Source organism: Lepidochelys kempii, chromosome 3, assembly GCF_965140285.1.
Source record: "Lepidochelys kempii isolate rLepKem1 chromosome 3, rLepKem1.hap1, whole genome shotgun sequence".
Lineage (NCBI taxonomy): Eukaryota > Metazoa > Chordata > Testudines > Cheloniidae > Lepidochelys > Lepidochelys kempii.
In genome coordinates, this window is record NC_136382.1 from 104,297,041 (window position 1) to 104,323,639 (window position 26,599).

At 49.7% G+C, this 26,599-nt stretch overlaps 1 protein-coding gene across 6 annotated transcripts in view; it reads right to left on the reverse strand.

Moving 5' to 3' along the window:
• Positions 1-26,599, reverse strand: part of AHI1 (Abelson helper integration site 1) — a 188,530-nt gene that overhangs the window by 42,042 nt on the left and 119,889 nt on the right. For all 6 annotated transcript variants that reach the window (XM_073337383.2, XM_073337381.2, XM_073337386.2 and 3 more), the window contains one exon: positions 7,217-7,275. In XM_073337383.2, coding sequence (XP_073193484.1) covers positions 7,217-7,275 — 59 coding nt within the window. The remainder of the gene's footprint in view (positions 1-7,216; positions 7,276-26,599) is intronic.

Below are 26,599 nucleotides of genomic sequence, written 5' to 3' on the forward strand. Positions count from 1 at the left end.
TCCTGTGTGGCGAAATAATCGATATATGAAAGTACGCGTCGTTCAAGTTGAGGGTGGCATACCAGTCCCCCGAACCCAGGGAAGGAATGATGGTGGCCAGAGAGATCATACAAAACTTCAGCTTTCTTATGTATGTGTTGAGGTTTCACAGATCCAGGATAGGGCTGAGCCCACCCTTGGCCTTGGGGATGAGGAAATATCGGGAGTAGAATCCACTGCCCCTGAACTCCTGAGGAACCTCCTCTATTGTGCCCAGCGTGAGGAGCGACTGCAACTCCTGTAGCAGGAGTTGCTTGTGAGAGGGGTCCCTGAAGAGGACTGAGGAAGGCGGGTAGGGCCAGAATTGGATAGAATATCCCACCCCTACTGTGCTCAGGACCCAGCGATCTGAAGTAATCTGGGCCCAGGCATGGCAGAAGTGGGACAGACAATTCACAAAGGGAGGGCAAGGATCCAGGATTTGGGCTGGTGCTCTGTCCCCGGGCGCACCTTCAAAAGTTGGGTGTAGAGCTGGGGGGCTGCTTGGAGGAGCCTGGACTGCAGGGAACACCTCCTGTTGTTTCTGTCCCTCCTTCAATTATAGTCCTGCCTGGGGGGACCTGGATAGAATTGTGAGGGGGGCTTGGATTTGAAGGATTTTCTCTGGGGTGCCGGTGTGAATTCCCAGAGACTTGAGGGTTGCTCTTGAGTCCTTGAGCCTGTGCAGTCTCGAGTCTGTTTTGTCAGCGAACAGCCCCTCACAGTCAAATGAGAAGTCCTGTATGCTATTCTGGACCTCTGCCAGGAGTCCCAAGACCTGTAGCAATGAGCTACGCCTCATTGTGATGCCTGTAGCCACGGTTCGCACCGCCGAGTCAGCTGAGTCCAGAGCAGCCTGGAGGGAGGTTCTAGCCACTACCCTGCCCTCTTCTGGGACTGCAGTGAATTCCTGTCAGGATTCCGGCGGAAGCAGTTCCTGAAATTTAGAGAGGGCATTCCACGAGTTGTACGCATAGCAGCTAAGTACCACTCCTGGTTGGAAATTCGAAGCTGGAGCCCCCCCGGTTAAGTACACTTTTTGACCAAAGAGGTCCAGCTTCTTAGCATCTTTATTCTTAGGGGTGGGCCCCGGCTGCCCCTGCCGCTCTTTGTGGTTTACTGCGTCCACTACCAAGGTCCCGGGTGGGTGGTGGGTGAAGAGGTGCTTGTACCCTTTCTGAGGGACAAAGTAACACCTCTCTACTCCTCTGGCCGTTGTTGGTATAGAGAGTGGGATTTGCCAGAGCACCTTCGTGGTGTTCTGAATGATTTTTATAAGTGGCAGTGCCACCTTGAAGGGACCCTCCAGGGCGAGTATGTCCACCATGCGATCTGAGTCTTCCACCACCTCCTCCGTCGTCATGTTGAGGTTCTGGACCACCCTCCTAAGGAGGTCCTGGTGGGCTTTCATGTCCATCGCCAGAAGGGACATGGTAGTGCTCGCCACTGCCTCATCCGGCGAGGAAGAAGACAAGGCTTGAAGTGGGATGAGGTCTTTCTGCCCCTCCGGTTTCCTGGTGACTTGCTCAGGGATATCCATCATTGCTGCTACTGGTGGTACAGGAGCCACCTTCACTGGTGTCGTCTCTGACCTTGCACTCGATACGGGAGGCCTGGGGTCTGAACTCCATGATGGGTCCTCAGGAGCCCTGGACTGATATGGGGCAATGGACATTGCAGAAGGTGGGGCATGGGCAATGGAGACTACCGATGCTGCCCTGGAACCATGCCTGTGGCCCTAGTGGTAGGCCCAAGGTGTCCAAAAGGGCCATTGTAATGGTCCCTGCCACTGGGGAGGCCAGGACACCATCGGTAACGAGTGTTCCTCCACCTTATGGTACCAAGACCGGTGCCAGGATCTTGACCAGTATCGGCTATGTTGGGACACATATGACTCCACCTCTGATTCCGATAATAGTCTGAGCCCGACCAGGAAGGGGCAGATCCCGACGGTGTCAGGGAGTGGTACTGCATCAAGGTGGGCTTGCCCCGGTGCTGGATAGGAGGTGCCGCCATCAGTGCCGCAGACTGTACCGGAAGTGTTGCAGCAGCCGCTTCTTGCGTCGCCTGCACCTGAGCTGGTGCACGGGAACAGGAGGCCAGGGACTGTGCCGTCATGGCAATTAAGTCCCGCAAGGCCTCAAAAAGAGTCTGGTATGGAGAGGAGGTCCAGGTCCTCCTCCAACACTTGCCGGACTGGAGAATCCACCGACACTGGACTCAATGGACCCCTCTTCGAAGTTGGAGTCGACAGTGCTGGGACTGATGGACCAGCCTTCTGGTGTCCCAAAGAGGGATGCACCATGCTGGAGTTCCCTCCACTCTTCTTGGTGCGGGAGTGGCCCCATTCTGCCTTCTTCTTATGCGGCACTGGGGATAGTGATCGGTGCTGCAGCGATGAGCGCAGGGAAGGGTGCCAATGCTCCTTATTCAGGTCCTTCCTCGGTGCCGAGATGTCCTGCACCTAGGTCGGTGAGCTGTGCACCGAGGCCGCTGGTGCTGGCTCTTGAGCTAGTTGGGGCTGGAGAGCGGACTCCATCAAGAAGAGCTTGAGGTGATAGTCTCTCTCCCTCTTAGTTCTGGGCTTGAAGCCTCTGCAGATGGTGCACTTGTCTTGCAAATGACCCTCCTCCCAGGCACTTCAGACAAGTAGAGTAAGGATCCCCTCCGGGCATAGGCTTATCGCACCTAAAGTTTGCTTATGCATTCAGGTGCCACTTTTCTTTGATTTGCAAACAGGCTCTTCACTGCAACAGAGTAAATATGTCGACTGTCTTCCTTTATCAATTAACTGTTACCTAACTCTTTTATACCTTCTGCCATTCTTTAGTTGGATAAGGAGCTTTCCTCTAATTAACCTCAGTCAGCCATTACATATATAATACCCTTGCCTCTGAACAAATGCATCTTGTCAGGATCCTGACAAGGGCAGTGGGGACCAAAGATAAGAGCAGGGCCAAATCTGAGGATGAGAGTAGTGGAGGAGTTTATGGTCAAGTTCCAGACCAGGGTTAATACCAGAGTCCAAGATAGGTTTCAGGGTCTGGGTCAGGAGGCAAGGTCGAAGCCAGGACTTTGAGAGCAGGAAGCAAAAATAGTTGTGGAAGTTACAGGAGATCCACACTGTTGTCTGGATGCTTTCTAGAATGCCCCTTAGATTTATATAGGGCAGGAAGCCAATCAGGAGCCATGAGGCTGCCGCCTGTTAGAGCCTGAGGGCAGGGACTTCTTGTGGTTTTTGCTTACAGCTAGTCATAGATAGTGTGTGAACCAGTTACAACTGCTGCTGTGTGGACGTGTTCCCCGCCTAGCAGCTCTGCAGGCCTGATTCAAGACCTGGTGGGCACTCTCTGCCGGCCCATATTTGTCTGGATGGACTGCCATAAGGTCGGGGCATGGATTTGGGATGCTGACTCCCAGGATTATCCTCTAGGGCGTAGTCCTCCAGCCTACAAGGTACCAGAGGGAGCTACATTTGATTTTCAATTCCAGTATTTCACAGACTTCATACTCGTTGTGCTCTTGAATCAGTTCCAAAGGAGGCAGTGGCTGGGCGCAGTGAGTGAAAGGGTTGTCAACGTAGATTTTTAGCAAGGATACGTGGAACACTGCGTAGTTATGAAGCCTCATGAACACTGGGTTGATTACCTGGCTGATGGAATGTGACCCAAGGTATTGGTAATCCAGTTATGACATAGCCAGTCAGTGCAGATGTGTTGGGCTGATATCCAGACTTTTTGCCTGATGGTGAATGCCAGGCCTTCCCTGCACAGGTGGTCAGCATACCACTTGTAATCTTCCTTGGCCTTGTCCATATGTGTCTTGAGTTCTTCTCGAACATCATGGATCAGACACACGCAGTCAGGGGCTACAGGATTGGTGGAGGTGACAGATGCAGCTGGGTGGAGATGGGGGTGGAGGCCTGAGGTTGCATAGAACAGATTCTGCATGGTGGATATATGATCAGCGTTGTTGTAAGCAAACTCTGTTTGGGGTAGGAAGCTCGACCAGTTCTCCTGAAGGAAATTAATAAAGCACCACAAGTATTGTTCTAATACTTGATTGCTCATTCAGACTGACCATCAGTTTGTGGGGGATAAACAATGGATGTGTAAGCACAGATCCTAAGGAATTGTAGGATTTTGTTCCAAAACCACAACACGAACTGCAGACCCTTATCAATCGTGACTCGCTCTGGGATTCCATGGAGACAGATCAGTGTGCTTGTTAGACACAGGGAGCTTGACTATGAAGTCCAGGGTAATGGCTGCCCAAAGCCTGGATGGGGTCTCAGAAGGCATTAGGGCGTTGAGGAGTTTTGAGCGTGATATCGGAGCGCAGGTATGTCTCACAGAAATCAACATACAAGTGGATTGTTGTGTGCATTCAGGGCCACCAGAAGGAGTGGATGGCCAAACAGAGAGTCTTGAAGCAACCCAAATGGCCTGCTAATGGCAAGTCATGACAGAACCATAGTACCTCTAACTGAGGGGGTTCTAGCAGAATGTACAAGTAGCCCTTGACAGAGAGCAAGCCATCCTGGACCTGGTGCTGCCCTTGGCTTGCTGCCTCAAATTCCTTGGGATGGGGATACTTCTCTGCAGCTGAGCGGCTCATGGACATGAAGTCCTGAGGTACTGCGGCATCCAGGAAGTTTGGAGGCTTAAGAATGGGGGGGCTCAGCACAGGGGGGCTCTTGGCTGGTGAGATATTCCCCTTTTTGGGACGAGGCATTGGCAGTCTTGTTCTGAGCTCCTGAGTGGTACATGATGGTGAAACTGAAGCGTGCAAAGAACAGGGCCCAGCGAAACTGCATCTGGTTAAGAGTCTTGGCTCAGCAGAGGTACTCTACATTTTTATGATCAAAGTAAACCTGTCCTGGGTACCAAGCACCCTCCAGATAGCAGCAACACTCTTCAAAAACTGCTTTGATGGCTAGAAGCTCCTTAACTAGATAATTCTGTTCAGCTGCAGCGAACTTCCATGAATAATACACGCAAAGCAAGAGTTGCTATTGGGGACCACCTCTTTGAGAGAGTATTGCCCTAATTGCCACATTGGAGGCATCAGTCCTGACAACAAAGGGTCATGTTGGGTTGGGATGAGCTAGGATTGGGGTGGGGATAAAGGTCATCTTGAGTAGGATGAATGCTCATTGGGCCTCTGGAGGCCAGCTGAAGGTGGTATTTTTAAGGAGAAGTGCTATTAATGGGGTGAAGTAGCCTGAAAATCCAGAGATGAACAGCCTATAAAAGTTGGTGAACCCCAGGAAGTATTGTAACTCCTTGATACTTCAGGTGGGCATGAGGGGACGTTAATTTTGTGTGGAATATAGGTGACTTTGGGATTAAAATGACTGATGTTCCTCAAAATGAAAAATGTCTGAGAAATATCATCCAAGTTAGGTTATTACCTTGAAAATGGAAAGCATCTTTAAATTAACACTTAATATTGAATCTTAATGTATACATTCCGTGTATATGCAAAGGAAAAAACACAAGGGAAAGTGTTAATAGTTACATTAAAATGCTATAAGCATAGAGAAAGTAGTAACATCTTAAAATACTGTAGTGGGCTTTGGTCTTAATTAATACATCTAATATCCTGAAACTACTGTAAATGTTACTTCCGTGGGTTTCAAATTAATATGATCCTTATTTGATTATAGTTCTTCAGCATTTAATGAGCATGGGAATCTATAATCTGCCTCAAGGAAAAACTGTGCCAGGCTGCACTTTATTGAATCCTACAATGTACAAACAGAAAACAGAAATGCAAACACAGCTGCCTCAGCAAAGCCTACAGGGATAAAGAAAGAAAAAAAAAGAAGATGAATTCAGAAGTATGTGAAATAAACCAACTCCTGAGATTAATCAAATACACAGCAAAACTATTTTGATCTATTTTGTCCTTATCTGGCAACATTTACTTTCTTTCTTTAAAGAATATCATTTCTATGCTATCTTGACTTTATTTATAACATCACTAGAAAAAGGGTTAAAGAAAATATATTCAATCCCACCAAGTTTAACAGAAAGCTGCTAATTTATTTATAAATCCCTTCCCAAAAATGAGTCAATACTATAGATACTTTTAAGGGTTGCTGTAGCAGGAAAGCACTGATATACATATTGAATAATTCATAATTTTTCCTAATAATTGGCTGATATCTAGAATTAAATATGTATAAAATATGCAGACAATAATAGTCACCTAGCCACAGAGAAAAAGATGAATGCAAAACTATATTTTCAGCGTTGTTTTTCAAGAGAAGTCTTATTTATTATATCAGCCAGATACAAAGACACATTAAAGGATTTTGTGAAGGAAAGGTCTAAATGAGATGGAAATAAAAGGTGGAACAGGTTCTGGGAATTAAGGGCACAATCTAATTTATGTCCCTTTCCGATGAACCCTCTGGAGGCCAGCAGCTGGCAAGCAATTACCATAGCACATTAGGTCAGGACATTTCGATTGCAGGCACCAGGGGGTTAACGTCCCAAGTGCAAGAGGCCCATTTTTTTAGGGGCCACACACAAAGTGTTAAGAACATTACTTCTTCTACAACTAGTCCCTCCCTGGTATTTTAAAAAACATATACTTTAATGATTGTATAGTCGTAGTTAACTAAGTTTATAGAGTTTGGGGGTTCTTTTGTGTTCGGAAAAAAGGATCAGGACGGAGTATACATCATCACCAACCTATATGCACAATAAAAGAAATACACAGAAGATATTAGTGATTTCACTTTGGTTACCATGAGCCAACTGGTACAAAGAGTGCTTGAAATAAGATATAGGTGAGTTAATGGTAAAAAACAGTTGCAATTGATCCAATAGCCAATTTTAAGTTACAACCACATTTTCCCCTCCTGACTTAGTACTGCCTATATTCCTGATAAATACCAAGAATACAGGAACGTAATTCTGACTTATTCATTTCTAAACAATTGAGAGAGAGAGAGAGAGAGAGCGCGCGAGAGAAGACGACTGTATTTTACCTTTTTTAAAAAAAAACCTCTGACCTCTATATCAACAACATGAGGTAAAAGCCTACACAGCCACAAAAGTTTCCTTAAAGATACCTCCTTTTATTCACAAAAGAAGAAGAAAGCTTTTCTACAAAGCAATTTGTGAAGAATGCCATTTTATAGTTTAACTTTATCAATTTTTTAAAATGCATAAATAGAATTCCTTACCGTCTGTAGTCTGACGGATGGTGTTCGGCTAAGAGGACTTCCTACTGGGCTGAAACTCCCTGTGAAAAGACAAAGCTGTGAATTTTTGCTTGTTACCCCGTTCTAATAAACCACTTTATTTTAATAACATTATGTTAGCAGGACATGTTTCACAAAACTCTAATGAAAAGCAGCACCATCTTTCAGTTGCAACTACACATCCTTCAGTCAGGAACAGTTGGAGGGTTTATTTAACTAATAGACCTGACACAAGGTTAGTTAATCCAATATTTCCATTCAAATGATTTGGAGCAATAGCACAAGCAATGTCCACATGCCACCTCGTGCTTAGAACAGACACTATTATCTAAACTACACTGCCTTTCTTTTCATTGTATTTCTGAGTAACGCATACAAAGTTTTCAGTCAGAAATGATCACAAAACCTCTCAAAGGAATTACTTATTCTTTCAGATAAAATAAGGATGTCTATTCAGTATCTCCCTTTGATCATCTGACTTCCCACCACAACACATCTTGATATTTATTTTATTCACTCTTTATAAACTGCATTTGAAAAAGTGCTACTTGTAAATGTGTTCCTTTTGAAATTATTTCATCGGCTAAGCTCAAGAAAATCCTTTCATCTATGGATTTATCTTTTTATTATTAGTTTCTTCTACTATATCTCTTCTAAGAAAACATCTTTAAAAGATAGAGATATCTGAAAATTGCTAAACATGACAATACTAAATGCTATAGCTTTGCTGAAATATTTCATCTCTCTTTTTCCCAAGCAGGTGGAGCAGAGGCAAGCCAAATATCACAGAGTTAAGCTCACCATCTTTTTGCCATGAGAGACAAGGGTTCAAATCCTAGTTTAGGTTTCAAGTGAAAATGAGTTATGAGGTCTCACTCTAGTTTCCAACCACAAAACCCAACTCAATTTAGCACAACAGGGAATATCTGCTCATAAGGAGCCCAGAGTTTGAATAATGGGGATTTTTCAGGTTAAGATTCAGATGCACTGGCACAGATCCTTGGGAAACCTTGTACAACCTCCACCTGCACTATACCCGTGTGAAGCCAGTGGTATTATTCATATTCATAAGTGATTTGACTGTAAATGTTTAACCACTGGAAGATATTTATATATGTAATTAAATGGTGCTGTGGCAAATTGCCGGCACTACTTTGATGGGTCTTGCGCTCTCTCTTCTTGGGGAGGGTTCAGGGATCTGTTTCTCGCCCCTGAACTGGGGTATTAACTGCCCCGCTAGTGTCCTAGAGGAGGGGAGTGGAGAGGGAGGGACCCAGACCCGCCCTCTACTCTGGGTCCCAGCCCAGGGACCCTAGGGATAGCAGTAAGCCGCTTGAACTAGCGGTTCCTTCCCCTGGGCTACTTCCCTCTCCTGCCCTTCAGCTTGTGGGACTTCCTGCCCTCCCTTTGCACAAACCAGGTGTCCCTTTACCTAGGGTCTTGATCTTCTTAGTCCACCACAGCACTTCTCCAAACTCTCCTCTGCTTCCCTCCAAACTGGTCTCTGCTCCACCACCAATCCACTCTGCTTCAACTCCTCCAAACTGCTCTCTACTCCAACACCAGTCCACTCTGCTTCAACTTCTTCCCTTGTCTGATTGAAGCAGGGGGGTTTTTAATCAGGTGACTGGCCTCAGGTGCTTTAATTGGTTTCAGGTGCTTTAATTAATCTACAGCAAACTTTCTTCCCTCTACAGGGAATAAGGCTCCCTTCTAACACTCTCCTGCTGCCCTCTGGCCATGCTGTATCACATATCCCTCCCCCCACCCCCGCTCAACACCATGGGGTTGGGCTACTTGGGACGAGAGGCAGTGCTGTCGTGATAGGCCATCAGCATTGCTGTGTTGGTTTCCAGCCCTATGCTGTACCCGGAAATGGAAGGGCTGCAGGGATAGGAACCACCTAGTCACTCTTGCATTCTTCTCCTTGTTTCTGTGCACCCACTGGAGTGGGGCGTGGTCTGTCACGAGGGTAAACCGCCTCCCCTAGTCTTGGGGACTAGAATGATAGAGCTGGACCACTGGCTGTGGGATTCTTCAATAACCCAGAATTCCAGCATCTTCTTCACTTCTGTCCTAATTTCTTCCCTTTTAGCTTCCGGTATTCGGAATGGTCTTATCACCCTTACTCCTCGACTGGTGACAATATGATGTTGGACCAGTGTCGTACAGCCCGGCTGTGTACAGAACACAACCTCTGTTCATTGTTCTGGAGTTAACTCAGAAGATATCTTCACCAGCGCCTGTGGGTTGTCTGTCTGGGGTGGAGCTTCCCGAATGACCAGGCACGTCTCTCAGTCATGCCAGGGCTTCAGTAAGTTGATGTGGTAGATTTGCTCTGACCTTCAGTGGTCTGGTTGTCTGACCTTATAGTCCACCTCCCCAATGGCTTCCACTATCTCACATGGTCCATGCCAGCTGGCTAGGAGTTTGCTTTCTGCTGTCGGTACTAGCACCGTTACCCATTCTCCCGGCTGAAATTTCTGTACTTTTGCCTGACAGTTGTAATATGCCCGCTGGGCCTCTTGTGCTTTTTCCAAATGTTCTCGTACTATAGGGGTTACTCGAGTTATTCACTCTCTCATCTGTGTCATGTGCTCAATTACATTCTTTCCTGGGTTGGGTTGTTCTTCTCAAACTTCCTTAGCAATATCTAATATTCTGCGTGGGTGGCGTCCGTATAGTAGTTCAAAGGGAGAGAAACCAGTGGATGCATGGGGGAATTCCCATATAGCAAACATTAGGTATGGTAGAAGGGTATCCCAGTCTTTTCCATCCTGTGCTACCACCTTCCGGATCATACTTTTAAGGGTTTGGTTAAACAGCTCAACTAGTCCTTCTGTTTGTGGATGGTAGACTGAGGTCCGTATGGCCTGGTTGCAGAGTAGGGTACATAAGTCTTTCATTAATTTTGATATGAACCAAGTTCCTTGGTCTGTCAGGGTCTCCTTAGCGATGCCTACTCTGGCAAAAACCTGGAGTAGTTCTTTTGCTATTGCCTTGGATGTGGGGTTTCTTAAAGGAATGACTTCTGGATACCGCGTGGCGTAGTCAAGGATGACTAGTACGTTTCGGTGGCCCCGTGCCAATTTTTCCAGTGGGCCCACTATGTCCATTGCTATCCTCTCGAAAGGGACTTCAATAATAGGCCCGCAAGTGAGGTCCGGAGCTATGCAACTGGCATTCAGGGCAGGAGGCACAATAGTGCTGGAACTCTGCACGTATTCCTGGCCAATAAAACCTTCTTAGGACTCTATCCAGTGTCTTGTCTACTCCTAGATGTCCCCCAAATAGATGACTGTAAGCTAACTCTAGTCCTGCCCTTGTGTGTTTCCGTGGGACTAAGAGTTGCTCTACTTCTTCCCCTCGTATTTGCGCTATCCTGAACAACAGATCAGGTTTGAGCACATAATATGGCCTTAGGCCTTTGGTCTTTCCTTCCATGGGTACGCCATTTACTTCCACTATCTCCTCCCTCACTTTCGCATATAGCAGGTTATTGGCTTGGTCCTGCCTGAAATCCTTACGTGCGGTACCAATCTGACCTAATTCCAGGGGGCCTGTTTCTACTCCGCCCCCTGGGTTGCCCCTACTTGGGCTAGGAATCGCCTCCAAGTCCTCACTGGCCTGAATTATCTCCTGGCCTCCTGAACGGGTTCGCCTACCAACAAGGGAGGTTTTCTGGTTCTCGGCTAGAATCCTGGTCCATAATCTTTTATCTGCCTTCCTTTCCTGCCTAGACTTTCGGGGTTTCCCGGGGGATGAAAATAACTCTGGGGCAAATTCAGCAAACATTGGGGTGAGGCTACCTGTAGGTACCTCTGTCTCAGCCCAGGGGTTGCTACCCTCCCCTAGCTCAATTGGGGGGAGTAAGCTCTCAAACCCGGGAAAGTCCCTACCAATTAAGACAGGGTACAGGAGCCTGGGGACCACCCCTGCTGTCACCCTGCTAGTATTCCTCTGGATCTCAATCCATACCAGGATTGTGGGGTAGAAATTTACGGTGCCATGAACGCACATTACCCTGTGTTTTTGGCCCGGGTTAGTTGTTCTTGCCCCACCAACTTCCCCAAGACCAGGGTGACAGCACTCCCGGAATCTACTAATGCTATGGTTTCGATTCCGTTCATTTTTACTGATCTTGTACACCCATGCGAGGTCATTGCAACCCCTACCAGGCTGATTAGGCCACATTGCTCCCCGTGATCCCCCAGATTACATTGCATAGACTCTTCCCTGTTGGGGCATTGAGCTACTATATGCCCATTTCCCCACACTCGTAACACCGCCCCCTTATTCCGGTTGCCACCCCCAGCCCTCTCCTCCCAATCCCCCAGGTCCCTTCTTGGCCTCGGGCCATTCCTCAGTGTCTTTCCTCCCAGTTATGGTTCTCCTAGAGTTCTCGACAGTCCGGCGCCTTGGGTTTGGGACTGGCTTCCTGTTTTGCCATGTCTCACCCCCTGGGGTCTGGAACAGTTCGCGGGCTGCCCGCTGTCTTTCCATGAGGGAGGCCAACTCATCATAAGTGGAGGGGTCATTCTGGCCAACCCAAGCCCAGAGGCCTGGTGGTAGCCCCCTCATATACCGGTCCAGTACCAGGAGCTCCATCATCTTCTCAGAGCTGAGGGCCTCAGGGCGCAGTCATTTCCAGGTCAGGTGGATCAGGTCAAACAATTGCGATCTGGGTTTCTTGTCCTCCATATACTGCCACTCATGGAACCTTTGGGCTCGCAACACCTTCGTTACTCCAGATCTGGCCAGGATCTCTGCCTTCAGCTGGGGGTAATCTGCTGCAGTCTCCGCAGCCATATCATAGTAGATCTTCTGGACCTCTCTACACAGGAACGGGGCGAGGATACCAGACCATTGAACTTGGGGCCAGGCCTCCTGCAGGGCTGCTCTTTCAAAAGCCAGGAGGTATGCCTCCACATCATCCTCCCGTGTCATTTTCTGTAGGCAGTGGCTGGTCTGTATGGTCCGGGTCCCGTCGTAGTTGCGGTTCAGCTCCATAAGGGCCTTCATCTGGTTCACCAGCTCTTGCAGCAGGGCTCAGTCCTGGGCAGCCTGACTCATCAACAGATGATTAATCCCGTGCTGCATCCGAGTCACCTCCTATTGGGTAGTTGCTTGGACCCGGGTAGCCTCCTGCTGGGCTGTGGTGGCTTTTATTAGGGCCTTGACCACGTCGTCCACCTTAGGGACGGGAGGGTTTTGGCTAACCCTAGTTTAAGTCCCCAGTGTGTAGATCCCACTGCTGACACCATGTGTGGCAAATTGCCGGCACTACTTTGATGGGTCTCGTGCTTTCTCTTCTTGGGGAGGGTTCAGGGCACTGTTTTTCACCCCTGAACTGGAGTATTAACTGCTCCATTATGTCCTAGAGGAAGGGAGCGGAGAGGGAGGGACCCGGGCCTGCCCTCTACTCCGGGTCCCAGCCCAGGGGCCCTAGGGATAGCAGTAAGCCACTTGAACTAGCGGTTCCTTCCCCTGGGCTACTTCCCTCTCCTGCCCTTCAGCTTGTGGGACTTCCTGCCCTCCCTCTGCACAAACCAGGTGTCCCTTTACCTAGGGTCTTGATCTTCTTAGCCCACCACAGCACTTCTCCAAACTCTCCTCTGCTTCCCTCCAAACTGGTCTCTGCTCCACCACCAATCCACTCTGCTTCAACTCCTCCAAACTGCTCTCTACTCCAACACCAGTCCACTCTGCTTCAACTTCTTCCCCTGTCTGATTGAAGCAGGGGGGGTTTCATCAAGTGACTGGCTTCAGGTGCTTTAATTAATCTATAGCAAACTTTCTTCCCTCTACAGAGAATAAGGCTCCCTTCTAACACTCTCCTGCTACCCTCTGGCCATGCTGTATCACAGGTGCAATTCAAGCTCAAAGAGTTACAATTTATTAGGCCCTGATCTTGCAAATGTAACCCACGTGCCTAATAGGAAGATAACTGTTTAAGAGATCTATCTGGGGAGGTGGGGAGGAATGGGTTGTGTCTGGGTCATTGTTAGGCAGATGCACAATTAGCACTCAGAATTTTCTGATATTGGGTGTGGTAGTTTTGGGTATGCTCAATGGGTTCCCAGTAGCTTGACTGAGACTCCATTAGTAAGGCTATGTTTTAGTCAGGGGTATTTTTAGTAAAAGTAACGGACAGGTCATGGGCAGTAAACAGGTCATGGGCCGTGAATTTCTGTCCATGACTTTTACTAAAAATACCCGTGACTAAAACTTGGGGGGAGGTGCCATGGGTGCTGGGGGAAGGTGGCTGGCAGGGTACGGCCTGGGACCCCCACTGGTGCTGGTGGGTGGGGTGGGTGGTGGTTGGCGGAGCTGGCAGGCTCCCTATCTGGCTCCGCACCCACCCACCCCCACCAGCAGCAGCAGAGTTTGGGTATGGGAGGGGGCAGGGGCATGGCATGGGTTGAGGTGGGCTCTGTGCAGTGCTTACCTGGGAGGCTCTCCAGAAGTGGCAACATCCCCCTCGCTTAGCTACTCCCAACCCACACAGTGAACCGCGGCCAATGGAAGCTGCGGGGGTGGTGCCTGCAGGCAGAGGCAGCACACAGGACTGCCTGGCCATTCCTGGACCTAGCAGCTGAGTCCGGGGGATGCTGCTACTTCTGGGGAGCCCCCCAGGTAAGCGCTGCCCACAGCTCGCATCACCCTGTCCCATGCCTGAATCCCCTGTCCCCTCCCACACCCAAAGTCTTCTGGGAGGTGGGCACACGATGGCCCAAGACTGCCCCAGCAGTGGCTGGTACGACGGGTGCCGGGGCTGCCCAAGCTGCCCAGGAGCCAGGTGCACAGGCCACTGCAGAAGTCATGGAAGTCACAGAATCCGTGACTTCCATGAAACCTTGCAGACTTATCCATGAGGGCAAATAGCCAGGGCAGCTGCTTTGCGAAAGGCCTTGTGCCCTCTGTGGGTTGGGAGAAGCTGAGTCACAGCAGTAGACAGCAGGCTGTTTCTCCCTAACTCTGAAGCATTTTGCAGCAGGTTAGTGATATTGTTAACCCTCCTGGCCGTGCTAATTATAGAAAGGGGAAACGGGAAGGAAAAACTAATTTTTTAATTTTAATTGTATACTTGGAATGTTTGATTTTAGCCAAACTGTTTTAGTTAAATTGTCTCAACTAGTATGATTCACCAACTTTTCTCTTATTTAAATGTGATGACAGGGAAAGAGTCACTTATATTTTGCTATTCTCAGTTTGTACTTTTCTTGTAACAGAGTTTTTTTCCCCCCTGTATACTTAAATTGAGTGGTTGGTTAATTAGCTAACTGAGTGATTTCACTAGAGGAGAAGGAAGAGTCTGCATGGATTCCATCTGAAGATTTCTACAAGCAAGTGGAGGGAAGATGTGGATGCAGTGCTTCCATTCAGCAGACTGTATAGATTTTGGTGATCAAAAACTGTAACTGAGACTCAGATGAACTCAACCTAAGCGTTTGAGAATTCAGAATTTCCTCTCACCGTGTTTCTGTGGGGACTGACCTGTTTAGATTTAATTTCTTTTCTTTATTTTTATGTATTACTATAAAGATTATGTGGATTATAAAATAGGTATGTTATGTTGTAGAAATTAAAGTTGTTAATAAAAATATTATGATAAGATTTTATAAAGTTGGTATTTAAGAATTAAGTTAATTCCTTTTGTTCTTTTTGGACTTGATTGTGGGGTGGTTGACCCTGTGGAATCCTTGCTGAAAATCCTTAATGACTGAATTCTGCGTCTCCACATGCTTTTCTATGAAGTTAGGTTTTTTTAGGCACTGGGGAAGGGCAGTAAAATAAACACTAGCCTACCCAAAGGTTACACAAACACTTACGCATGTGAGAAGCCCTCAAGTCAATGGGACTACTACATGAGGCAAAGTCATTCATGTGCTTATGTATTTGCAGGAGCAAGGCCTTAGTGTATCAAAAGTAAAATGTAATCACTATTACATACACAGTCCATGCAAAGAATTACATAGGATTTAAAGGGAAACTGTAAAGCCAAATTGACCAGTTTTGGTTTAAAACAAAAAACAAAAAAAAACTTGTGCAAAACTCAAGACCAACAGACATATTTTCATAATTAAATAATAAAAAAACTAATGAAAATAGCTTTTTTAAAAACTTTAATCTTTCTAATGCCATTTTTTCAAATCAAACACACCAACATTGTGCTAGTTTGTGAGAATCTGAAAGTCATATGAACTCAAAAGAGACTAAAAACAACTGAAATGTATTACTTTATTTTAATTTTCCAAGATAATAGAACTGCAGAATGTAAACATGAAAAGAAACAGATTTGAAAATTCTTTCAATTTTAGTAATTTAAGATTTTTTTATAACAGAGATATGAATTTTAATTACTTGTTTTTTTAATCTCACAGTGCCCTTTAAAGAAAATATATATTACTGGTCAGATTCTAAGACAAACCTCTTAGGGCCCGAACTGAACATCCTTACAAAAGGTGAGTAATCCTTTTCAGTTCATGTAAGTAAGTGTTTGCAGGATTAGGGATTTAGGGCCACACTAGCATCTTCCAATCCAGCTTGAATAGGGGGCAGCACGTAACTGCACTGCCTGAAGAGGAGGGCAGGGCTCAAATTATAACTCTGAAAGATTTTACTCCCTTATTTTAATGGATTTATTATAAATTTGCTGTATAACTAAAATAACTGGCTGAATCTTAGCTTTAAAAGTCTGAGACAAGGAGAAATTTTATTTAGAAAAATCCTTTTAAAACAAAGTTTTTTGGTTTAAAGTTATAAAGTTAAAAAAAATAAAGGGCAACAATATATATGCTTAATGCTTTTGTGATTCAAGAATAAATGAGTTAAAAATAAAATCTAGCTTGATTAATCCAAAAAATTATAGTAAAGTAGGACTCTGTTTTGAAATGTAGTGAACCAGATGCTTATTCAAGGTGATGGTTGGAGAGGCACAGCATATTGAAGCATGGAGGGAAAAGCCTGGTATATTAAAGTTTGTATTGATACTTTTTGATATAATTACAGGCCTATAAAAGGATAAATCTATTAAAGAAAAACAACAACACTTAGAGGCAATGAAAAATGGAATATTCAAAACTAATGTATCTACTTAAAAAATGTTACATGTAGCTTTATGGGCCGCCTAGTGACTGTATTCCTGGCTCAAGTGGGGAACTAAAGGGTTTCCTGCAGGAACTAAAATCAGGTGGGCAATTAATGTGAATCCCTACTGCAAGTAACATCTCTGGACATGCTTAGCCCTCTGGGGAGATAGCATATATTGCTTTGACCTGGTTCAAAAAGCCTGGCAAACTGAATTGTAAACTGTATAAAGTTTCTCACCCTGACACAGGGAGAAAAAAGAAAAGGAGTACTTGTGGCACCTTAGAGACTAACAAATTTATTAGAGCATAAGCTTTCATGAGCTACAGCTCACTTCATCGGATGCATACAGTGGAAAATATAGTGGGGAGATTTTATATACACAGAGAACATGAAACAATGGGTGTTACCAAACAGACTGAAGCAAGAGTGATCAGGAAAGGTGAGCTAAGTTGCTCATCATCAATCCAAGAACAGAGGTAAGACTGTGATGAAGAGGGACAGGTTCTGGGGAGGACCTGAAGTACTTTGGAACCAGAGTCTCCATGTGGAAGATGGGTGACACCTGATAAACTAGGCAGTTGTATAAGCAGTTTATTGCTTTTAAGGTGTTTTTTCTGTAACACCTTTGTTCTGAATAATTAGTTCTTTGCTTTATGAAAGCTGGTTGGTCACTGCTTAACCCTGTCATTGCCCCTGAGAAAACAGGACTGCAAGTGCTGATTGAAACTCAGATTCTGCTGAGATGAGTGATTTATAAGGGTCTGCAGCCCAGGTCTAGAGAAGAGACTCACAGGACTCTGCCCTGAGGGCAGCGATGACTAGAGGCCTGACACCTAATAGGGCACCTTCAAGGAGGCCATGAAGGGGTCAGACGTGCAGCTAGATCAAGAAATATGACACATGCCACAAAGAAATTTTCCTGCTGTTTTGTAACCTTTGAAGAGAAAGTCAAGGATTGAAACAAAGAAAAAATGATTACCTACCTTTTGTAACTGTTGTTCTTGGAGATGTGTTGCTCATGTCAATTCCATTCTAGGTGTGTGTACGTCCATGTGTATAATCGTTGGAGATTTTTGCCTTAGTGGTATCCGTAGGGTCAGCTGTGGTGCCCTCTTGAGTGTCGCACTCATGCGTCGGTATGTTAGGCGCTGCTGGCCCTACACCCTCTCAGTTCCTTCTTGCTGGCAACTCCGACAGAGGGGCAGGAAGGAGGGTAATGGAATGGACATGAGCAACATATCTCAAAGAACAGTTACGAAAGGTAGGTAAAAGTTACCTTTTCTGTAACTGGTGTTCTTTGAGATGTGTTGCTCATGTGTATTCCACAATAGGTGTGTGTGCTCGCCACGTGCACCGGTGCCGGAAGTTTTTCCCCTAGCAGTACCCGTACGGGGGAGCACCCCAGCGACCCCTAGAGTGGTGCCTCCATGGCACGGTATAAGGGGAGCTGCGTGCTCCCTCCACCCTCAGTTCCTTCTTGCCAGACAACTCCAACAGGTGGGAAGGAGGGTGGGATGTGGACTCTCTTTTCTTCTTTGAGTGATTTCTCATGTGTATTCCACAATAGGGGATTCCAAGCTATATCTGTTGGAGGTGGGTAGGAGTTCACAAGTTCTCAGGACGGAGGACAAGCTGGCCAAACCTGGCGTCATCCCTGGTTTAGGAGACGATCGCATAGTGCGAGGTGAACGTGTGAACTGAAGACCACGTGTCGGCCCTACAAATGTCCTGGATGGGGACGCGGGCCAAGAAGGCAGCCGACGAGGCCTGCGCTCAAGTCGAGTGTGCCTTCACAATTGGTGGCGGGGTGATACCCGCCAGCTCATAACAGGAACAGATGCATAAAGTGATCTGGTTGGAAAGCTGCTAAGTGGAGATAGACCGACCCCTCATGCACTCAACTGAGGCGATGAACAGTTGCGAGGATTTTCTGAATGGCCTGGTCCGTTCGAGGTAGAAAGCCAGAGCCCGCTGCACATTGAGTGTATGGAGATGGCACTCCTCACTGGACGCGTGGGGCTTGGGGCAGAGGACCAGCAGAAAAATGTCCTGACTCATGTGATAGGCAGAAACCACCTTCGGGAGGAACGCAGGGTGTGGGTGGAGCTGGACCTTGTCCTTATGAAAAACCATGTATGGAGGCTTGAAGGTCAGGTCCCTGAGTTCTGAGACCTGCCTGGCTGACGTGATCACAACCAGGAAGGCCACCTTCCACCAGAGGTGGGACCAGGAGCACGTGGCTAGCAGCTCGAAGGGGGGCCCCATGAGACAGGCCAACACCAGGCTCAGGTCCCACTGCTGGACCGGGGGCCTAGCATACGGAAAAAGATGGAAAAAGTCATAGCATGGGAGAATACTGTGTGGCTCTGCACCGGTGGATGGAAGGCCGATATGGCAGCCAGGTGCACCTTGACTGATGAGGGTGCCAGGCCCTGGACTCTCAGGTGGAGAAGGTAGTCAAGGATAAGGTGGATCGGGGCGGCCACCGGGGAAACACCCCGTTCACCTGCCCATCTAGAGAACTGGGACCACTTTGCCAAGTAGGCGCGGCACGTGGAGGGGTGTCTGCTTTCTAGGAGGATGTTTTGAACCCCTTCTGAGCATGTTTTCTCCTCCCTGCCTAGCCATTGAGCAGCCATGCCGTGAGGTGGAGAGCCACTAGGTTGGGGTGGAGAAGGCGGCCCTGGTCCTGGGAGAGCAGGTCCAGGCGGAACGGCAACGGCCACGGCGCAGCAACTGCCAGGCCCATGAGGGTCCCATACCAATGTTGCCTGGGTCACGCCAGGGCAATCAGGATGACCCAGGCCTTGTCTGTCTCTATCTTTTCCAGGACCTTACTAATCAGTGGGAACGGGGGGGAAGGCATAGAGAAACTGGCCTGAGCAGGACAGGAGGAAGGCATTGGAGATAGCGCCCCTTCCCAGTCCCCCCCAGAGCAGAACCGGGGACAGCGCTGGTTCTGCCGAGTCACGAACAGGTCCGAGTGTGGGGGACTCCCCAGGTGGAAAAGCCTGTGAACCACTTCCGCGTGGAGAGACCACTCACGTTGAGAGGACAAGTCCCTGCTCAAGCGATCTGCCTGTGTGTTCCAGGCCCCTGGTAGATGGAAGGCCTTCAGGCAGATGTTGTGGGCTATACAGAAATCCCACAGCCTGAGGGCTTCGCAGCAGAGGGCAGAGGAGCGGGCCCCGCCTTGCCTGTTGATATAGAACATTGAGGCCGTGTTGTCCATGAGGACCCTGATCATCCTGCCCTCCAGGTGCGAGCGGAAGGCCACGCACACCAGCCGTACCACCCTGAGTTCCTTGACGTTTATATATCGGGTCAGATCCTGAGCCAACCACAGGGCTTAGGTCTGAACGTTCCCCACATGGGTCCCCCAACCCAGGTCCAACGCATCGGACACCAGTTCCATTGACAGGGCCCTGTCCCTGAACGGGACCCCTTGGAGCATGTTGCTTGGGGCAGACCACCACCGTAGGGAGGCGATCACCAAGTCGGGTACGGTAAGGACTTTGTCCATCCTGTCCCTGGCCTAGGAGAACTCAGAGGCCAACCAGAGCTGGAGGGGCCTCATCCTGAGTCTGGCGTGATGGACCACGTATGTGCACACCGATATGTGACCCAAGAGCTGGAGGCATGCTCTGGCTGTTGTCACCAGGAATCTTGTGACCGTGTTGATGAGCCCCTTCAGAGTCTTGAAGCTGTCCGGTAGAAGGGAGTCTCTGGCCGACGAGGTATCCAGGAGCACCCCGATAAACTCTATGTGTTGAACCACGAATAATGTGGCTTTGGTGTTGTTTATGGTGCACGTGGACCAGAGGAGTGTCACGTGATCCCTCACCTGCGACCGCGAGCTGCCCTTGACCAGCCAATCGTCCAGATAGGGAAAGATCTGGACCCCCCCGACGCCTGTGAGAGGCCGCTACCACTGACATACATTTTGTAAATACCCTGGGGGCAGTGGACAGGCCAAACGGGAGGACTGTAAATTGGTAGTGATTCTGCCCCACCACAAAATGGAGGAAGTGTCTGTGTCCCTCCAATATATGAATGTGGAAGGACGCGTCCTGCAGATCGAGGGAAGCATACCAGTCCCTGGGATCCAGGAAGGGGATGATGGAGGCCAGGGAGACCATGTGGAACTTGAGCTTCACCATGTACTGGTTCAGACCTCGCAGGTCCAGGATGGGCCTTTGTCCCCCTTTGGCCTTCAGGCTAAGGAAATAGCGGGAGTAGTACCCCTTGCCTTTGAACTCCTCGGGCACCCCTTCCACTGCTCCTAGGCCCAAGAGCCGCCCCACCTCCTGCTTGAGCAGAGCTTTGTGCGAGGGGTCCCCCAGGAGGGACGGGGGTGAGGGATGGTTGGGCGGGGAGGAAGTAAACTGGAGGGTGTAGCCCCAGGAGATGGTGTTGAGGACCCATCGGTCCAAGGTCAGCTGTGACCACTCCGGGAGGAAAGCACACAACCGGTTGGAGAAGGGAAGCTTTATTGACGGTGATCCCTGATGAGAACTGGCAGGGCTCCCCCGAGCGTCCTGTCAAAAACGCCTTTTCCCCACCTGCTTGCCCTTGGAGGACCCAGGTCAGGGGGGCAGGCTGAGACTGTCTCTGAGGGCGCCTCTTATAGTCCCGTAACTTCTTATGGGCAGCCTCGTATTTCAGGTGGGTGGCCTGAGCGGGAGTCTGCTGTTGTTTGAGCTTAGATTTAGCCGGAGCTGGAACATAGACACCCAGAATCTGGAGAGTCGTGCGGGAGTCTTTCATGCCATGCAGTCTTGTATCCGTTTGTACTGCAAAGAGAGCTTTGCTGTCAAATGGGAGATCCTGCACAGAGGTCTGCGCCTCACTGGACAGCCCAGAGAGCAGGAGCCATGAAGCCCTTCTCATGGACACCGCGGAGGCATGGACCACACGGCTGTGTCTGCCGCATCCGAAGCTGCCTGCAGGGTTGCCCTGGCAGCTGCTGTACCTTCCTCCGCCAGCACTTTGAACTCCCTCCTATCGTGCTCTTGGAGGGAGTCCTCGAACTTGGGCAGGGAGCTGCACAGATTGAACTCATACCAGCTCAGGAGAGCCTGGTGGTTTGCCACTCGTAACAGGAAGCTTGAGGACGAATACATTTTTCTTCCAAAAGAGTCCAGCCTCCGTGAATCTTTATTTTTTGGGGTAGGGGCTGGCTGGCCGGCCCTGCTGTTCCCTGTGGTTGACCGACTCTACCACCAGGGAGTTATACACCCACCCAGCGCCCAAGTACACGTGTTCCTTGGTAGGCACAAAGTACTTGCGTTCTGCCCTCTTAGAGATGGGGGCCAACGAGGCCGGTGTTTGCCACAGAGCATTTGAAATTTTTGCCACCCCTTCATGGAGAGGCAAGGCTACCCTGCCCGGTGCCGAAGAGGAGAGCACATTAAACAGGGAGTCGGAGGGCTCTTCCATCTCCTCACCCTTTTTAAGAGTTCTTGGTGGGCCCTAAAGTCCTCCTGCAGGACGGAGTGGGGCGGGGCTGTAATCACCTCATCCGGGGAGGGTGAGGAGGCCAGTGCGGTACTCTGGGTGTCCGCCGGCACCGGAGGGTCCACCACCTGGTCGGTCTCTGGGCATGGTGCTGAGGATGTACGTCCCACTGACTCCTTCCTTGGAGGTCTGGAGAGGAAGGCCGATGGTGCTTCCGAGGCTCCAGCTACCGAGCAAGCCCCCATTGGGGGCTGCATCATGGGCCATGGTGCCCACTGATATCACTGGGCCAGCCACGGCGCCTGGTGTCACTGCGCCTGCTACGGCATCGGTGGGGCCTGCTGTTTGGCCTGACACATCGATGGATGACTACGAATGGAGACCAGGCTGACATACAACCTGCCGCCGTCCGCAGACCGGGAGGAGCAGCAGCGCCGGGAGCAACGCCGACCACGATCCCGACGGGGAGGATTGGTACCATCGGTAACAGCTGCTCTGCGATTGGCTCCGATGGGCAGACCCGAGACAGTGAGACGCTGGCGATGGACGCCCGGGGCTGCGGAGGCAATGCCTTGGCGGAGTCTTGGAGCAGGATTCCGAGTGGGAACGGCATCGAAGTCTGTGCCGTGACTGGCTGCGAAACCCCTCCGAGACAAGGACCTTTGGCGACACCTGCCCTGGTCCCATTGGTATTCACTCCTTGAGGTGGAGCGGTGCCGAGTGTCTTGGTCTGACGGAACCCAACCAGACAGTCTGGTGGGAGTCAAGGGCGATCCACATGGACTTTGCTCTGAACCGTCGCTGGGCAGCAAACGGCATCAGGAATGTTCCTTGGATCAAGATTGGTACCGAGCTGGGGGTGACAGTGGAGATCCCAGTGGCGCTTGCCCCTGGAGCGTGGGGCCAACATCTGCGGTGCTCCTGGTACCGGCATGGACATAACTTCCTGGACCGCCTGCATGACCTCCGGTGCAGATGACATCCGGACATCTGGGGAGGTCTGCTCCAAAGGGGCCGGGCTACTCCGCTCTACATGAGTCGGAGGCCTAGAGGCCAGTGGGGATCGAGGACTGCCCAACATGGGTCTTGCCTCTGTCCTGGGTTTCCCTCGGTGTCGCTGCGAGGAAGGCATCTTTCTGGCCTTCTTGGTGTGCCCTGTGAACAGGGAGCAGTGCCAACTGGTCGATGGCACTGGAAGGTCGCTGTACACTGACACCACGGTGCTGGCTCGGAGCAGCACGCCAGAGTTGGGGTCAGCTCTGACTCCATGAGAATGGCCCGGAGCCTGATGTCCCCTTCTTTCTTGGTCTGAGGCGTAAACGGACTTGCACATTTTGCAACAATCACCGATATGGGTTTCTCCCAAACAGCGCAGACAGTCTGCATGCAGGTCACTCCTTGGCACAGATCACCTACAAGTGCCGCACAACTTAAAACCCAGGGCACGGGGCATGCCCCAGCCTGGGTTCTCTGACAAACTGAACTAACTAAACAGCTAACTAATTACAGGTACCAACACTGAACAAACGAAGAGTTCTGGGGACGAGCTACAGCAAAGCTGAAGCAGAGTAGTTCCAACGCACCTTCACCAGCGGCAAGAAGGAACTGAGAGTGGGGGGAGTGTGCAGCTCCCCTTATACCACACCATGGAGGCGCCACTCCAGGGGTCACTGGGGCACTCCCCTCTACAGGTATTGCTAGGGGAAAAACTTCCGGCACCGGTGCATGTGGAGAGCGCGCACACCTATACATGAGCAATCACTCGAAGAACTGTTTTTTCTTTTTCGAGTGCTTGCTCATGTCGGTTCCATTCCAGATGACTCAAAAGCAGTATCTCTGGAGGTGAGCTCAGAGTTCACGGTAGTGTGGCTTGCAACACTGCTTTACTGAAGCCAGCATCGTCTCGGGCCTGCTGGGTAAGTGCGTAATGAAACGTAAATGTGTAGATTAGATGACCAGGTAGCAGCCCTGCAGATATCTTGAATTGGCAGCTGGTCCAGGAAGGCCGCTGGTCCAGGAAGACCAACTGTTCCCTAGTTGAGTGGGCAGTTATTGTTGCTGGTGGAGGCACTTTCACCAGATCATAGCAGTAACGGATGCAGGACGTGATCCAGGACAAAAGCCTCAAGGCAGACACTGGGTGGCCTTTCATCCTGTCTGCCACCACAGTGAACAACTGAGTTGACTTGTGAAATGGCTTGGTCCCGTTGATGTAGAAGGCAAGCGCCCTCCTGACATCCAGAGAGTGCACCTTTTCCGATCCTCTTCCGATTTACTAGGCTTCGGAAAGATGACAGGTAAGTATATGTCCTGGCTGGCATGAAACTGTGAAACTATCCTGGGTAGGAACGCTGGGTGCAGCCACAGCTGGACCTTGTCTTTGTAGAACACCATATAGGGTGGCTCCAAAGTAAGCGCCCTGATCTCAGACACCCTGAGGACAGATGTTACTGCGACCGGGAAAGAAACCTTCCAGGAGAGAAGGAGAAGGGAGCAGGAAGCCAGAGGCTTGAAGGGAGGACCCATGAGCCATGACAGCAAAAGATTCAGGTTTCAAGGAGGGACAGGGTTCCGGACATGGGAACAGAGCCACTCCAGACCTTTCAAAAACCAAACCATCATGTCGTGAGCGAAGACCGATCTGCCCTGGAGTGGAGGGTGGAAGGCTGAAATAGCAGCCAAGTGGACCTTAATTGATGACAGGGATAATCCCTGGAGCTTGAGGTGCAGAAGATAGTCCAGGATTGCTTGCAGCGAGTGAGACCTGTTCAGCCCAGATACCTTGGCCTGAGGTCCAGCATGTAAACCTTTTCCATTTGGCCAGGCAGGTTGCTCTGGTGGAGGGCTTTCTGCCACCCAACAAGACCTGTTGGACATGGGGCAAGCATTTAGCCATGCAGTAGCCATGCCATCAGGTGCAACGCTGCCAGGTTCGGGTGCAGAAGACTGCCGTGGTTCTGGGACAGCAGATCCAGCCTGTGAGGCAGCTGCAGTGGGGCAGCCACCGAAAGGTCCATCAGCGTGCCAAACCAGTGCTGTTGAGGCCATGCAGGGGCTATCAGGATCACCTTCACCCTGTCCTGTTTGATCTTCATGAGAACTCTGGATCAAGGGCACCTGTGGGAAGGCATACATCAGAGCCCCCGACTACGGGAGCAAAAGGACATCTGACAGGGAGCCCCTGTCCATCCTCCAGAATGAGCAGAACACTTGGCACTTCCTGTTCTGATGGGATGCAATGAGTCCACCTGGGGAGTTCCCCACCTCTAGAAGATCACACTGACTGCCTCCAGATGGAGTGACCACTCGTGATGAGACGAGACAGTCCTGCTGAGGCAATCCGCTAACATGTTCCTGGCCCCGGGCAGATGCATGGCTACCAGATGGATGGCATGCTGCACACAGAAGTCCCAAAGGCGGAGAGCTTCTTGGCAAAGGGCCGACAACCTGGCTCCACTCTGCCTGTTGATGTAACACATCATAGCAGTATTGTCCATCAGGATCTGCACCACCTTGCTCTCCAGGTGGGGCAGGAAAGCCTGTCACTCCAGACGAACCGCTTTGAGGTCCCTGAAGTTTATGTGAAGGGACAGATCGTCCCACAACCAGTGGCCTTGCACGCTGAGTTCACCCACGTGGGCTCCACAGCCCAGATCCGAGGCATCGGAAACCAGGGTCAGTGACAGGGACGGCGCTGCGAAGGAACTCCCTCCAATACTGATATGGAGCTCAACTATCAATCCAGGGTGCCTGGATGTGATCCAGAACCCTGACTACCCCGTCTAGATCATACCTACTGCAGATGTAGATGGACGCCAACCATGCTTGCAGTGGCCAGACATGGAGCCGGGCTTGATGGAACACGTACATACATGCTGCCATTTTGCCTAACAACCACAGGCACATGCGAGCAGTGGTGAGTGAGTGGTCTTTCACATGGGAGATCAGGCCCAACATGGCCTGGAAATGTGCCTCTGGAAGGAAGGCTCTGGCTCGTGTGGAGTTGAGACACGCCCCTATGAACTCTATCTGTTGCACCAGCCATAAGGTTATTTTTTTTTAGTTTATCAACAGGCCCAGGTCGTGGCAGGTGGAATGTAACAGATCGAGGATCCTTTGCACCTGTTCTGGAGATCTGCCCTTCATGAGCCAATCATCGAGATATGGGTAGACCTGGACCCCTTGCCTCAGGTAAGCAGCCACTGGCGCCATACATTTTGTGAACATCCTTGGGGCTGACGAGAGACCAAAGGGCAATGCCATGAACTGGAAATGGCACCTGCCCACTATAAAACAGAGGAATCATCTCTCCTTGGAAGATGGAGATATGGAAATAGGCATCCTTCAAGTCAAGGATGGAGTACCAGTCTTCCGGATCCAGGGAGGGGATGATGGAGACTAGGGAGACCATGCAAACTTCAACTTCTTGAGAGATCTTCTGAGGTATCACAGGTCCAGGATGGGTCTTGGGCCCCCTTTTGCTTTCAGGATTAGGAAATAATGGGAGTAGAAACCTTTTCCTCTCACTTCCCGAGGGACTTCCTCCACTGCCCCCAGCTGCAGGAGGTTCTCAACCTCTTAAACGAGAAGTTGATCGTGAGAAGGGTCCCTGAAGTGGGATGGGAAAGGGAGGGTAGAAGGGGGCGTGGCCGAGAATTGCAAGGTGTAGCCCAGAGATACAATTTCTCGCACCCAACAGTCCAAGCTCACTTACGACCAGGCTGAACGGTAGGGACAAAGACGGTTGAGGAAAGAAAGAAAGAATCCGGGGAGTTGACTGGGGTGTCGCTCTCGAGTGCACCCTCATAATGAGCT